We start from the raw sequence: 16,019 nt of genomic DNA, 5'->3' as shown, positions 1-16,019 counted from the left end.
GTTTCCCCCCCCTTTTTTTTACATTTTATCAATTCATGTTATTGTTGGCTTTATTATTATTATTATTATTATTATTATTATTATTATTATTATTATTATTACTTTATATTATGTAGATTAGCATCAGGGAAGAAAATAAGTACAGTTAAAGTGGACAGGTACCGATTTTCTAGAGCAATCGATACTGTGATGGAAGTAACGAAGATATGGATATCGGTTGCAGTAGAAATTCAGTCCAAACCCATTTTATGATCACCTTGTCTTTCTCTCTCTCTCTCTCTCTCTCTCAGTGTTTGTTATGTTAGTTAGTGTAGGCGTATGTATGTGGGTGTATGTTTGTTTGTGTAGGTAGGTGGGTGTCTGTTAGTATAATGTGATGTGAACATGTGTGTGAGTGTATATGTGTGAGTGTGTGTGTGTAAGCCAAGTAACCAAACTGCCCAGTTGTTGAGGAGATTCTGCAGCAATGTAGCAGTGGTTTTCTTTGAACAGAACGCTTGTTAGAAATATTGATTTTCAGAATGTCATCACAAGTAGCAGTGGTGGTGCTTATAGCTGCACACAAGCAACAAAAGTGTAGAGAAAGTGAACACTAGATTGTTGCATTCAAAGGAGCGCATTAACAATTTCAATAGCTGTCAGGAGAGTGCCAAGGCAAGCTTTTCTTAATAATCTATGTTGTAGTTTGAGTATTAGCCATTTTATTTAATTACCAACACCTCATGAGGATTAATTCTAAATATAACAAAAATCTTTTAAATTTGTAATGACATTGAACTTATTCAGAAAACAATAACAACAACAACACAAAACATTATTACAAATGAAAAATTTTGTGGGTGTTTAGCACCAAGTCAGGCCTGGTCAACCAGACCTATGACCAAATACACTCCAGACATGACCATTCCATCACATTTTTGGATATGGTGTTTCTAGGATGACATTATCTTATGCTCCCTTCTGTCTATTTCTAACAGGTTAAGCAATCATGTAGTAGTTCTTCCAAATGCAATTAGTAGACAGCGGAGAAACCACTTATGAAAATATATGTGGTTTTTTAATATTGTTAATGCCGAATTTCATTATTATTTATCCAGATATATATATATATATATATATATATATATATATATATATATATATATATATACACATATATATATATATATATATCTAAATAGACAGATAAATAAAAATAGACATAAAGATAGATAGATAGATAGAGGCAAAGAACATGAGATAATATAAGGATAGATTTAATATCTCATAAAAATATTAACTATTTTTCACAACTATTTCCTTAATTATTTCCAACAACCAGAGTATATGCAAAATGAAAACAATAAATTCTGTCTAGAAGAAAGATTAACCAAAATATCAGCACATGTTATATATAGTTGCTGCAATGGTTTTATGCTGATATATCTACTCCCCATCCCACACTTTGATTTCCCTTGAACTTATCAGGACATGCTGCTTCAGAAGATAAACTATGTAAATCCATAGAAATAAGCTTATTCTCAGACAGTGAAATAGAAGCAATGTTTATACTCAGTAACCATAGACAGCCACTCTGCTTGTCAAATGCACCTCCACTTTTTTTTATCATGACAAATATGACCAGCCACCATTGTTCTGGTCATCTCAATCTGCCTGTCTACTGTAAGCTGTTACCTTCCACTTCTAGGAATTCATTCTCCCCAAACAGACTCACCTCTCTGATAGCTACATGTACGAGCTCCCTTAAAAGCATTATGGAGAGATGTAGCTCCCTAACCAGTCAAGCAAATCCAGTCTACTGTGAGCTTCCTTCCACACAGCAAACTAATACATTCTGAATAAAATTCACCAGTCTAGTGTAAACATGAAGAAGCCTTATTTTCCTTTTCTTACCTCCATACTGTAAGCATCCATAGCAAATTCATAAGAGGATACGAACCAAACTGAAGGTAACCTGACTAAGAGAGCAGTAACTTGGAATGAAATTTGGCATGAGAGAAATGACAACTTCACACAAGTACAAGTGCAATAAGTCTGAATAAAAAGAGACACAGCATTGAAGGTGTACTTTAGTTCTGATAGACAACTTGTAGTGTTGGGGGCAGTTAAAATGCATCCAGTCCATGCTGTAAAGTGGTTGAAGATAGGATGGGCATCCAACCAATAAAACCATATCCAAATCCTGCCATCCACAAATACAACGATAAACCATAATTGCATGTACAGGACTAACACTTACCATGTTAGTGCTACTCATATTAGTGGGTAGTCCGGTACCTGGCTATGTGTGGAACCCTTTGTCTGTCATCAAATGATCATGTTGACTATTTCTAAACAGATACAGAAAACAGACATCAAGCAACCCACCCAACACCAGAAATCTCCTTTTCCTATCAGGTACAAAAGTTCAGAAGTGTCACCATTAACACTGGCATGATGAAAGAGATCTGGAGAAATTGTAAAGATGCTGGAGTTGGTGAGTAGATATGTAATGTTCACAAAAGGTAAGAAAGAAAGGAGCCTCAGTTAGACTTCTTACAAACAAACAATGCTGGCATGAATTCTTCTGGGTAGGTAACAGACCAGTAGGAACATTATCAGTAGAGAAATAAATAAAGTAATTGAGCTAGTCAGGGTATATGACAGAATAATTAGATTAAGATTTAATTGTTCTTTCATATGTACAGCAGTCTGGACTGACAGGTGAACAAAAAAAAAGGGGGTTTCCATGAGGCCCACTTGCAAACTACATTGATAATGAAAAATGGCACTAACCTAGTTATCATAGCTTGTAACCTTAATGTATATGTTGGGAAACATAATGAAGCTATGGATATGGTACAAGAAATGACAGACTATCAAGGATTTTAGGTGCAATATCACTTTCTAGTAATCAACCAACCACATCATCACCTACCAATTATGCAAACTAAATAAACTCTATATACTCACCAGGAAATGGAGTAGGGAATTGGGTGTGAAGAATGTACAACTCAGCATTGACAAATGATCAGGGTAAAAGATAGAGGTAATCATGGACACTGAGGGTATGGCAGCTGAGAGACCCCTCAACTAGACATAGGTCCAAAGAAGCACTTGTCAATACATAAAATGAGAAGGAGGAGGCGGAGATACAGATTTACAAAACAGGACAGTCAGTGGTTTCAATGAGACAACCTGCTGAGAAAAGTTCCAGCCAGATGGCAGGTGACATGGTAGTGGAATAGTATGATAGACAGAGCCAAAAAAAGCTGAAAGATGAAGAAAAAAAAGGAGAGCAAGGAACAAGGTAGCAAAATAAAAAGCTAGGTGTCAGGTACATAGGTTTATCCATGTCTGATTTTTGCAATTTGTGTCAGGTGTCATATGTGTTCTTCACCATTATTTTGTTACACATACACACACACACAGAGTGAAGGCATATAGCCTAGTGGTTCAGGTGTTCAGCTTATGATCATAAAGCCATGGGTTCTGAACCAAGTGTTGTGTTGTACTCTTTCGCCCCAACTTTCTCTCACTCTTTCTTCCTGTTTCTTGAGTAACACTGCGATGGACTGGCGTCCCGTCCAGCTGGGAGGAACACATACGCCATAGAAACCAGGAAACCGGGCCCACGAGCCTGGCTAGGCTTTGAAAGGGCGAGAGGGAGGAGGAATATATATAAATAAATATATACATACTGAACAGTCAGTATGGGTGTCGGGGCTTACAGGGAAGCAAGATAACTAAATTTGGTCAAGTACCTCCCAAACTTTTTAGTGTTACTAGGTAAGTTCTTCTGTTGGTTAGCAACACTGTATGGAGAGAGCTGCTTGTACAATAGTGGAATCATTGCTTTAATATTCTCACTTGCATTATGATTCTACACCTCTTGCAGCCTAGAGACACATCTCTCCCAGAAGAAGGTAATTGAAACCACTTTGTCCTTTATTTTCACATGTGTCCACTCTAAATGATATTTAATAATAATGTCTAACTTTTACCTGAAGAGTCACTGCAGAATTTAGTAAGGATAGCGACCAGCAAATTCTTGTTTGCTCTCTCAATGCAGTTGAGGAAAAGCATTGTCATTATGTACATAAAATTAGAAGGCACTTTAAACCCTGATATTATGAAATCATTCTTAAGGTAAATCTTAAATGCTTGAATATTTCTTAGTAAACAATTGTACTTTTCAGATCTTTTAATTAAATTTATAACTTTATATCATAAATAATCCATTCAGAAAAATAATTTTTAGAGGAAGTCTTTACTCAAAGCAAACCTGAGAAATGAGAAAAACTTTTAAAATCAACTCTTTTCACAAAAATTAAGGTATGGCAATACAAAAGGGTACTGCACATTGTTTTCTTGGATCCCAAACCAAAATAGAATACAAAATACTCAGCCCTAAGAAAAAAATATATAAATGGGACCCAAGTATAGTTTACTCTTACTAAAAATTAACAAGCCTTAATTTTGCTCAACAGTTAGGAGCTTAATTTTGCTTAATTACTTATCACATCTTATGGTCAATTAGTGTACTGACCAATAAGATGTCCTTAAAATATCTCAAGATGTTTGGAAGCTAAAATTTCATTTCCTTTTATGTTTTTAATTTGGCTGACAGACTTAATCTGTTGTCCAGTTTAACACCATCACCTGGTCCTTAGGAGTCTTTAGTGGAGCCCACTCTGCTGTAAGCATTTGGGTCAGGCCTCTGATTTAAGGATACCTTCCTTCCTCTCACCAGTATTTAAGGCCCTGGACAGGGTTATGAGCATAGCCCACCCACCTTGACTGAACACTGAAATACAAACTCCCAGACATGTAGCAGAAATATAATAAAAGTGGATTAATTACTAATTAGTGAACGGAGATGAAATGCTGTATTATGGGTGCAATATAAAATATGGGTAATGCTAATGTTTTTGCTGGAATATCTTTTAGAAAGACATTCGATTCTATTGACTTCAGTTTATCCATTCGGAGAATTATTATATTCTAAGATAATTACCTGCAACATCAGATCCAAAGGAAATTTATCACTCATTCATTTAATGGCATAAAAAAATGGTTGAAGCACCACTAGCTCAGAGGTTTAAAGAAAGGATTGATTGCTTAATACAAGATCTTGTGGTATTTTTAAAAAATATAGACTCTTTTTCATAAGTTATGCAATAAAATGAAACAAAAAGAAAACATTTGGTACACACCAGTCTTGCACAGCATTGAAGGATTCTTCATTTGTGACATCATACATTAATATAAATCCCATAGCCCCTCTGTAATATGCTGTTGTAATAGTTCGGTATCGTTCTTGGCCAGCTGTGTCCTGTAATGACAAAAAGTAAACAGTTTCTTTTCAGTTATTCCATTGACAAAACACAACTTTGCGATTAACATATTATCAATATGGTCTCAAATGTATTTTTAAGTCATTTTGTTAAATACAGTAAGTACAAAAAAAGTAAGAAGGTTGCAGTAAAGGAAGTAAGAGAACATGATGATCAAAGCCAATTCTCATCTCTTTATCCTTCATTTTTGAAATGTTTTCTCTTCCAGTCCACAGCAATTCAAATTGAATATTAACCTCAGCCAGCTACCCTGATTCCTCAGTTTACAAAGGCCAAAACAACCCTATGATTATCCTTCTCAGACTAAACATTTAAAGTACTTCATCTTATCCAAATAGCGAACCTTTTGAATAAAAAGCAAGGCAAAATCTTCACCACTTATTTACTTTCCAGGCTTGTTTATAAGATTCACTGGAGATCTTTAGAAAATACCATGTCAACCCATCCTAGGGAATTATCTATAAGTATCTGAAGGTGAAACATCTCTTATTGGCAGCTGAAATTTCATTTTGCACAGTCTTTTAAAACCAAACTCTAAGCCTGTCATACCATCACAACTGTTCAGATACACACACTATGGCTTTTTAAAGAAATAATTTAATTATGACAATTTAAAAGAAAAAAAGTAAAAAAGAGACAAAATTACATTAGCAAATGGGTAACGTTATGAAGGATTACAAGAGGGATTTAGTAAAATATCCGTCATTATTAAGCTGATGTTTGGGATGTAACTTAACAAAAGGATCTTGCATAAAACTTTGATGGAAAGTCATCGTTTAAAGAAGGATATTTTTGTATTAGAACCAGAAGTAGTCTCAGGAAGGTTGGTATCAAAATTGTTAAGAAAATTCAGGAAATTTAAATTTTAATTGCCATGGGGCACTTATGATATTTTTCATAGAAATTATCAAGAAATATTAATTTGATATGATGGGACAAGGCTACAAATTTGTATAGAACAGATATAGTAAATTGACCTTGATATCAGACTTTGTGATCCTAGAGAGATAAATGCAAAGATTGTTTCAAAAGTATCTCAACTCAGAACATAAAGGGAAAAAAATTAAATATTGCAAGGTATTTAGTCCAATGACTACTGTTTCTTCAGACTTGCTAGTCTGTGAGCCTGAAATAACATTTGATCAGCTACCAGTGAAATGAATTAGCAATCTGTTAAAATGAATATGAAACAATATTTTCAATCAGAATTTAGGTAGATGTTAGAATTTTTCTACTCCAAGGAAGAGTATGCATAAATTAAGAATATGTCTAAAACTAATGGTAATGATTATGTGTTTATGGTTGTGATTGTTAGGACTGATGGTCTGAGAAGGGAAGAAAATCTTTCCTAACACTTGTTTATATATAATCATCGAGAGAAGGCAAGCCACTGAGAAGGTCATGAAGAGCAAACAAAAGGACTTTGACCAACAAACAACCGATTTGATTGTTTAGCCAGTACATTAAATAAATGATTAATTAGTTAATTGGTTAGATATTTAACCAATTGACTAACAAAACAGAAGTGATATTGAGCAGTGTGTCATTATTATTGGTGTAATAACCCTTCCAAAATACAAAATTTGTTTCAACACACAAATTCATAACAAGAATCTTGAAAACTAAATACAAAACTGAAGTATAATATAGATGCTTTAAATTGTTAATTTAGAGTCAGATCATCATGAAGAATTCTTAGTTTTAGTGAATTTATGCCTCTGAAGAGCAGCCAACATCTAGCTGTTGAAATAAATAATATTTTAAAACTCATCTGCATAATAAATTAGATTTATTAGTTTTCAATATTTAAAAATAATTTAGGGTATTTAAGTTATTTTTATCAGAAAGAATGCATAATTTCTTTTATGTGATTTTTGAAATATTAAAAAAACACACACACACACACACACAAAAAAAAAACAATGCAAAGCAAAAATAAAGTTTTATAAAATGTAAAGATAAACATTTCTACAGATGTTGATTTGCTGCAAGTTTTACTCACTGGATTTTGTTCATCAAAACACTTCAAAATGATAAATTACTTGACAATTTTTCAGTATTCCAGCTACTTACAGCAGTAACCTATACCTACTGATGGTAGATATTTTACAGTTAAGTGAATTGGTGGTCATTAACAATAAAGAATTATTTAAGCACGGCTGGTTTCATAAAAATGTTTAATCTTCAGTTGTTAGGAAATAACTATCTTCCAAACCATAAAAGCCTCAAAGTCCCATTTTTACCTTTTGCTTCATAGTGTTAAACAGATGAGAGTCAAACCATCCACTGAATAAGAATGCTAGTTTATCATATAACATTCTTGGATGTTTTGGTACCTATTCCTGATACCTAAGAATGTAGAATTGAATGTTCTGCTTTAAACACACAATGATATGCCTGCAGTGGATTTGAGCTCAAGACCTTTGAACAGATAAAATATATTCATTTGGTGATTATATTTCTATTTCAGTTGATGGATACATAATGATTTGGCCAGTTGCAAGTCAGTGAAATAGAATAATATAGTTAAAACTGTCGTCAACTCTAGCCTGAGATACCAAACTGTATAAATTAAGAAAATAAACATCAAAATTTCTTGGAGTAAATAAATAATGGTTATCTACCATTTCAGTACAAATGATTTTGAATATAGAGACTATGTAAGTTAATGTACTAAAATCCTTCTCTTGGTCTTTCCAGCAGAAGATAGAACACTGGTTTCATTTTAACTGATTAACAAATACAACTGATTTTTAACTATATGATAATAAATCTATGTGAAAATATGAACAACAAACGGTTTTGTTATTTATTTTTGAAATTCAGAAATGTGAAATTAAGATCTTAACATTAAGAACCAGTCTTGTTGGAAGGTGAATGTGACCATTTGTCAGTAAATTGTTCATCTTACAATTCAGCATTAGATTTTAGATTGTAAAAATAGGAAAGGTAATAGTGATATTGGTGATGGTAGTGGTGGTGGTCATATAGGGAAGAACATGTATACTGTAGGAATAATCTTTTTATAGTATATATAAGGGTAAATACTTGTGTGCAGAGGGTACTACTGTACTCCATCTTCAAATGCAGGAGTTGATGTCTCATCAAGCAGTGAGGCAGCTCTGTAGACCTTTCAACTCCTTATATATATTATTTCATTAATTTAATATTGAGCTTGATACTTGATATGAATTGAAGCTAGAATTGCCTTTAAACTGAAAATTTCTTGGAGTAAAGCTTTGCCAGAGATCAAGATTTTTGGTTTATATTTTCCTAATATTTACCAAAAGTAAATTGTTTCATTCTTTGTTTAAGTTCCAATTGATAGAGAGTCAGAAAAAATTCAACATTAAAACTACAAGACTACTCACTTGCTGAGGATTTACTATCATTTGGTCTTGAATTTTATTGTTTGTAAAGTTTCTTGTTGAGAAATAAAGAGGCTAATCAATTTGACACTTAATCATACGGTTTCTTTTGTTAATTATTTATTAATCCTTACTAAGAATATACTTTACAACGTATTTTCACCAACAGAAATGAGATGCTATAGTGTTTTTAATCAATTACTGAATCTTGGTATTGTTTTGAGCCTTTGAGCTGTAAAACTCTGGTGCAGGCATGATTTTATGGTTCAGAAATTTGTAATTTTGGGTTTGATTTCAGTGTGTGGTATACTGGGTGTTTTCTCCTATAATCTTAGATCAACCAAAGTTTGGTGAATGAAATTTAAAGACGCCTAATGAAGAGGTAATTTCTCATCTTGAATGGATCTGAAGTTCACTCTGTTGCAAGCATTTAGGTTAAATCCCCAGCCTGAGGATAACTTCCTTTCTCCTATCAGTTCTCAGAGGTCCTGAAAAATAAGGTGAATGCTGCCCTTTCTCCTCCAACTAAGTGACAAATTATTTTAAAATTTGATCATGCATAAACTTAAATTTGTACAACCAGCCAATCCATGTTGGTAAAGAAAAGTGAATATTGAAGTAAATAGCAAAAATGTTTCTAATTAATGGATTAAGAAGTTAGTTCGTGTAAATAACAAATTTGTTGAATATGAAGAAATGCTTGATTTAATTTAGAATTAACCTATATTAGCTATTATTCTGGTAGTTAATTAAGGCAATAACTTGAAAGATTAATACAACATATGATCAAGTTAATAATTTTAAACAATCAGGAAACCTCTAAAAATATGTAATGGAAACTAAATTAAATTACTTGTAAATTAGTCTTAAATCTTTGTTAGTTATTACATTAAAAATGCTTCTCCTGTATTTAATTCTCAAATGTTTCCAATATCTTGTCTTCAAAAGAAACAGTTCTTAGTACAGTAGATTTGATGCAGTCTTTACCAAATTCATTTAGATGTTTCATGACATATGGTTTGACAGTGGTGTCTAATGGTTCTAATTTATTTTCATTCCATATGGTAGGGTCAATAAAATAAGAAATGGAATCGATTCAAATGACTATATTCTTTTCCTTACAAAACTACAAAGTGTTGTACTTAATAAAGGCTGCCGCTATCATTGCTGTTAACATTTTTTACAGCAGTATAGAACAGATTGCCTTTTAAATTTGAATGCACTCAAAACCATTAATCTTGAACTAAGAAGTGAAGGTAACATAATTAACTAATTAAAATTACACCCATAATGAAGAGAAAAATCATTAGTTTTTAATGATCAATTCTCGTCAAGAACAGTAAGAGGAAACAATTTCAAAACCCAAACCAATTAAAAATTGAATGGGGAGAGAAAGCATGAAGTGAGACTGATATTTTCAGTTTCATTGCTTGATGAAGAGTAATTTGCTTCATCTTAATCCTTTAACTGTAGAAATAAATTTCATGATTGTTCCAGGAATGATGTTAAATATCTACCAAAAAAAAAAAAAAAAAAAAAAATAGAATTGGTATTTTCTGCAAATCATGGTTATGCAGCTCAGAAGTTTACTTCATAAGTATGTGGTTTTGGGGCTTGATCTCACTGTGTGGCCACAGCTGAATAAGTGTTTTCTACCACAACCTCAGGTCAACCAAAACCTTGTGACTAAAAATTTGACATCTTAACAAAAGATAGATTGGTATATAAAAGTACTTTCTGCAGTTAAGGGTAATGAAATTTTGAGTGGATATATCCGATTTATTTGTAGTAAAAGGGTTAAATGAAATAAGCTGGCAACAGTAGTTAATCTCATGATATATTGCTATGCAAACATGGTTTAATAAAGAAGCCATTTTGGAGGTGATTTTACAACTCAGTAACATAAAAGAAAAAGAAACATTGCAATGTTAGTAACCAACAACCAGATTTTATTGGATTGGTTTGTATAGAGTATATAGGAGGTCTTAAAATGTGAGAGTGTTCTGCTGTTGCCATAGAGAAAGAAATTTAAGCCAAGGAAGTCAAAATCAATAGCAACACTGGTTTTAGATCTATAACTGGTTGTGATCTTGTGATCTCTATTTTCAATGCGCATGTGTGTAAATATGGGAGAGAAGGAGGGAGGGAGGGAGAGAGAGAGAGAGAGAGAGAGAGAGAGAGAGAGAGAGAGAGAGAGAGAGAGAGAGATAGATAGATAGAGGGAGGGAGAGATTAAATAGAGCAAATGTTTTTTTATCATATGACATTTCCAAAGATAAGATTGTACCTAACCTCAGTCTATAATTTTATATTTGAGAAAAGTAGGAACTTCAAAAGACGCTACTCAAGTATTCTTTGTGTTTATTATATATACATAAATGATTATATGTCTCTCTCTCTCTCTCTATATATATATAGGTGGTGCGCCCCAGCATGGTTGCAGTCCAATGACTGAAACAAGTAAAAGATAAAAATATTAATAAAAGCATCTAATACAACTTGCTTAGGATTGCATCAAATCTACCACCCTAATTTTAATAACAGTTGTTTCTTCCAGAGAAAGGACACTGGAGATATTTTAAGATTAAGGAAAATGGGAAGCTGCAACATTTATACCTTTGTAATAAACATTAATGATGTAATAAACTTTTTAACTCAAATTCTATTCTAATTTAATTTTGTTTTCATTACATATCAGAGGTTTCCCAATAGTTTGAAATATTTTTTAAAAACTTGAAAGCATAATTTATCTATTGTTTGAATTACTGTTTTAATAAACTTACAAAATAATTAATGTAGGTCAGTCCTAGCTGGTATAAAACACCTCTAATATTTAACAAATCTGTTACCTTCATGAATCAGCTTCTTAATCCATGCATGTGTATGTTTATGGATATATTTGTTTTTATGTTCAGTTATAATAAAAACAATTTTACATTAATCTGATGGCTTATTCCAAACTTTAGTAAAGTACAAATTCATTATTCTTAAACAAGAATATTATTGACAGTGCTGCATTGGAGTTAATCTTGGCTTTATATAGTTTTTGTTATGTTAAAATCTACCTTCAATATGTGGGTTTGAGTGTAGTGGTAATTAGGTTTTAGGGTGACTTGTTATGGAGAGGTGTTATGGAAAAATTTTTATTGACTAAAGTTGGGGTTATGTTATTGTTCAGAATTTATTCATGTATGTAGAATTTTGTAAACAGGTGAGAATGTTTAGGTGTGTCCCTTTTGGTAGGCGGGCATAGGATGTGCCATTTGTTTTTGTTATTTCTAGTTTTATTGAAGCTAATCCTTTGCTTTGACAATGTAAGGGTCAAAGGTTCAAAGTTTAGTCCAGATTTTTAAAAACTTAGTAATTAGGTGTGTCAACTTTTGTAATGGAATTTTTTAGGGGTTCACAAAAGAATGTAAGTAGGTGGTATGTTTTAGCTGGTCAGTTTCTTTACTTGTTGTAGTTATTAAGAGTATTTCCAGTTTGTATTTGGAAGGTGGAGGTTATTAGTTTGGTATATCATGGTGTTGTTAATATAGAAATTTGTTCATCTTTTGCTTTGATGTTTACAAAAGGATACGGGTAGTTGTAAAGGTTGTTGGTCTGTATATTTCTCTCTAGATGTTCATTGTTCTATAAGCAATATGATTAATATGTAGAAATTTTAACCTTTGTGTTTTATGGAGGTAGAGTTTATAGGGTATGTGTTTATAAATATTTCTTCAATTCTGTTTCAAACATGAGTAATATTATTCTTGTCTAATATGTGCGTGTGTGGGCGTTTATTCTTGTAAACCTCTGAGCAGGATAGCCACAGTTGTTGGAATACTAATTACTAATTTTATAGAGAAGTGGCAGTCTGACATATAATAAACTAATAGATTGGTGGCTTTGCAGCAATGATTCTAATTATGCAGATTTGAAAGTGAATTTATTCATATAGCAAAACTAGCAAAGTTGGTCAACAGATAACTTTACAGTTATAACCTTATAGTCAGAACAAAATTGTTATTGCTATATGCTTTTTTTTTTATTATATGATATCTAACTCATGATGAGAGAGAAATCAATAATGTTAACTTCCATTCTCTCAGTACTGTAAGTAAAAGCTGAAATGGTGCAACAGTTGGGAAGGCAGCAGAAGCTTAGAATCACACCACATTTCAGCCAAGAGATGTGCAGATAGTGAAGGGCATTTTAAAACACTAGAGGAAATCAAATAATTGATGAAATATCATTTTCTCTATCAGTAGATATTGGAGAGAATGTGATCTAGATTTGAGAAAACAACTGAGCAACAACAGAACAAGAGAGTGTGGTTTGTTAGTACAGTAACTTGAATTGCTGGATGATTGGAAAACAAGAAAAAAGAAAAGGGAGTACATCAATAGCAATGCAGTCAGTGTTTCATCGATATTGAAATTGATTATGCCCTTCTTTTCAATGAATACTTTTGTTTTTACGAACTCATATGAACAGGTCTTTCTGGTAACACAAGCGTAACTACTGCTATGGCTACTTTAATACAAAACATTAATTGTCTAAACCCTGAAAATATAGACAAATAATTGCACACATTCAACCCTCATCACAATCCCTTGTAATGTTTATAATGGTTTTATAATTATTGTAGCTATTGTCATTAATGATAGGAGAGAAATTTTGTTCTATCGCGTTACAATCCAATACAAGTATAATTTTATGTTTATATATTTCCAGTACACTATGTAAAGAGGTTGTTGATTGGAAGGGTATCCAGCTATAGAAACTAAGATAAAAATTAAATGTATGAGAGTAAGACATGATCCTGTGATCAATCTAGAAAGGTAGTTACTCTGAATAAGAACTGATTTGAACTGTGACAATCCATCCAACTCATGCCAGCAGGGAAAGTAGACATATGATGATGATGATGATGATAATATATATATATTCCCTGATATTTCACTTGTGGCAAATGACCAGTTTTTTTTTTTTGAAGAAATTAACAAATAGTTTTATTAGAAAACAAAATAAAATATTTCATAGCAATAAACAACAGCTGAAATTATTTTCATAGATAATAGGATCAATAAATGGGTTATGTTCAGGAAAAACTCCACACATATATACTTGTATCATAAACGTTAATATAATTTTTTTTTTAAATGTGCTATTGTGTTGTTAATGAATATGCATTTGTTGTTATATGAGGTGGATATATCAACATCATCATCATCATTTAACATCCATTTTCCATGCTGGCATGAGTTGGATGGTTTGACAGGATCCTGAAAAACCCCATGGTTCTGTCAAGCTCCAATGTCAGTTTTGGCATGGTTTCTACAGCTGGATGCCCTTCCTAACACCAACCACTTTACAGGGGTGCTTTTTTTCATGCCATATATATTTCATGAAAGCACCTTTTGTAATTAAACAAACCTATAACCTATACAAGACAAATAGTCAATGCATGGGTAGTAGGAATTCACAAATCCATTACATGATTCTTTATTTCAGGAACATCATTAATTGTGATTTTGAAAAGCTAGAGGTTGTGAACCTATCGAACTTTGCTAAATCTTAACTCAGAATTTTAAGTCATTTACCCATATAAAAATAACCTAGGCATTTTAGTATTTAACTATTAAGTCCCCTCTATTTTCAACCACTTCTTTTGATATTTAAGAGAATTAGAGAGAATATATTTATAATCTGAATGTTGTGACTATATTTCAGTTATTGTATGCAAGGACAGCAAAACTTTGACTATGTAATAATATATAAACCAATTAAAGAAGAGCGTATTATAACTTCAAATTTAGATATAATTACATAATTACTCTGAAGATTATCAACTTAAGTATGATATAATTTTGTTCAACAGCAATTGAATAAAACATAAATGGAAGAAGACCTAATGGTCTGGATTATGGCAGTTTATAGTAGCCATTTTATATTTGATATACTGTAAGCAATTCCTTTTTGAAGGTCCTTTAAAAGAGTGGTGCCATAACAGTATGAATAGTTGTTTGTGAGTAGGACTATCGCACAGTAAGACATTATTATGGATTAAACTCATAATTCAGAATTAACACAACTACTAACTTATGAAACCCAGCAGTGTCTGTCAATGAACTATATTCATTTAATGAGATCATCATTGTTGAATGATCAACAATTACTAATATATGATGGGCATTTTTATTGGATCAAGTACATTGATTTCATAGTTGAGAGAAAAATAACTAAAAAACAAAATGCCTTATTACCAAGACCACTTTTCTCTACCACCATGTGATAGGGAAAAGTGGTTTTGATAGTAATGAAGTCATTATCACCTGGATCACTAAGTGATCAGTAATCATATGGCTATCCTCCTCTTCATCATCATCATCATCATAACCACTTTCACTTCCAACATAACCAATATCAATAATATTGCATGGCCCACTCTGCCATCAAGGTTATTCATATTTGATCCTTATTTGTAATTAGGCTTACCTCTATTTTGTAAGAAGTAATATTGTCTGGTCACTGAGGGTGCAAATTGAAAAATAAAAAAAAAGGTAAAAATGAAGAGTTATTTGTATAAAGCAACAAATAGAAAACCTAATCACACAGTTGCTCAATGAACAAAATCTATGAAAGATCAATTTTACAATCGTGCTGATGATAATAGCTGACTAGATAAAAGAATACACATACAGTGATATTAGGGATGTTTCATCTTAATAAATACAAAGCTAAAATGGGTCAGGACTACAAGCTGAGTAAATGGAGGTGGAGGTAGCTGATGGAGCTGCTTCTCATTTTTTCATCATCTTTCATCCTTTTGTTCTCTTTGAGTTGTTAATCATGTATTTGACATGACTGGAGAAGCCAGTTTCATGCACTTACTCTATGGCATGTTAAGGGTTACATCATCATCATCATCATCATCATCGTTTAACGTCCACTTTCCATGCTAGCATGGGTTGGACGATTTGACTGAGGACTGGTGGAACCCGAAGGCTACACCAGGCTCCAATCTGATTTGGCAGAGTTTCTACAGCTGGATGCCCTTCCTAATGCCAACCACTCTGAGAGTGTAGTAGGTGCTTTTACGTATCACTGGCACGAAGGCCAGTCAGGCGATACTGGCAAAGGCCACGCTCAAAATGGTGTATTTCATGTGCTACCCGCACAAGAGCCAGTCCAGGGTCACTGGCAACGATCTTGCTCGAAAGTCCTTACACAATTAGCGAGCACAAGTGCCAGAAAGGCGACAGTGGGCACAGGTGCCATCATGACTTACATTTAGGGATATAGTAAGGATCATTATATATATATATAT

At 32.8% G+C, this 16,019-nt stretch overlaps 1 protein-coding gene across 7 annotated transcripts in view; it reads right to left on the bottom strand.

Annotated features, from left to right (window-relative positions):
* The window catches only part of LOC106879196 (ras-related protein Rab-3), a 232,181-nt gene that overhangs the window by 16,397 nt on the left and 199,765 nt on the right, over positions 1–16,019 (bottom strand). For all 7 annotated transcript variants that reach the window (XM_052969942.1, XM_052969940.1, XM_052969943.1 and 4 more), the window contains one exon: positions 5,196–5,314. In XM_052969942.1, coding sequence (XP_052825902.1) covers positions 5,196–5,314 — 119 coding nt within the window. The remainder of the gene's footprint in view (positions 1–5,195; positions 5,315–16,019) is intronic.

The sequence above is a fragment of the Octopus bimaculoides genome, chromosome 8, assembly GCF_001194135.2.
Source record: "Octopus bimaculoides isolate UCB-OBI-ISO-001 chromosome 8, ASM119413v2, whole genome shotgun sequence".
Taxonomy (NCBI): domain Eukaryota; kingdom Metazoa; phylum Mollusca; class Cephalopoda; order Octopoda; family Octopodidae; genus Octopus; species Octopus bimaculoides.
The sequence above is the reverse complement of the archived record's forward strand: the minus strand, read 5'-3'. Positions and strand labels throughout refer to the sequence as shown.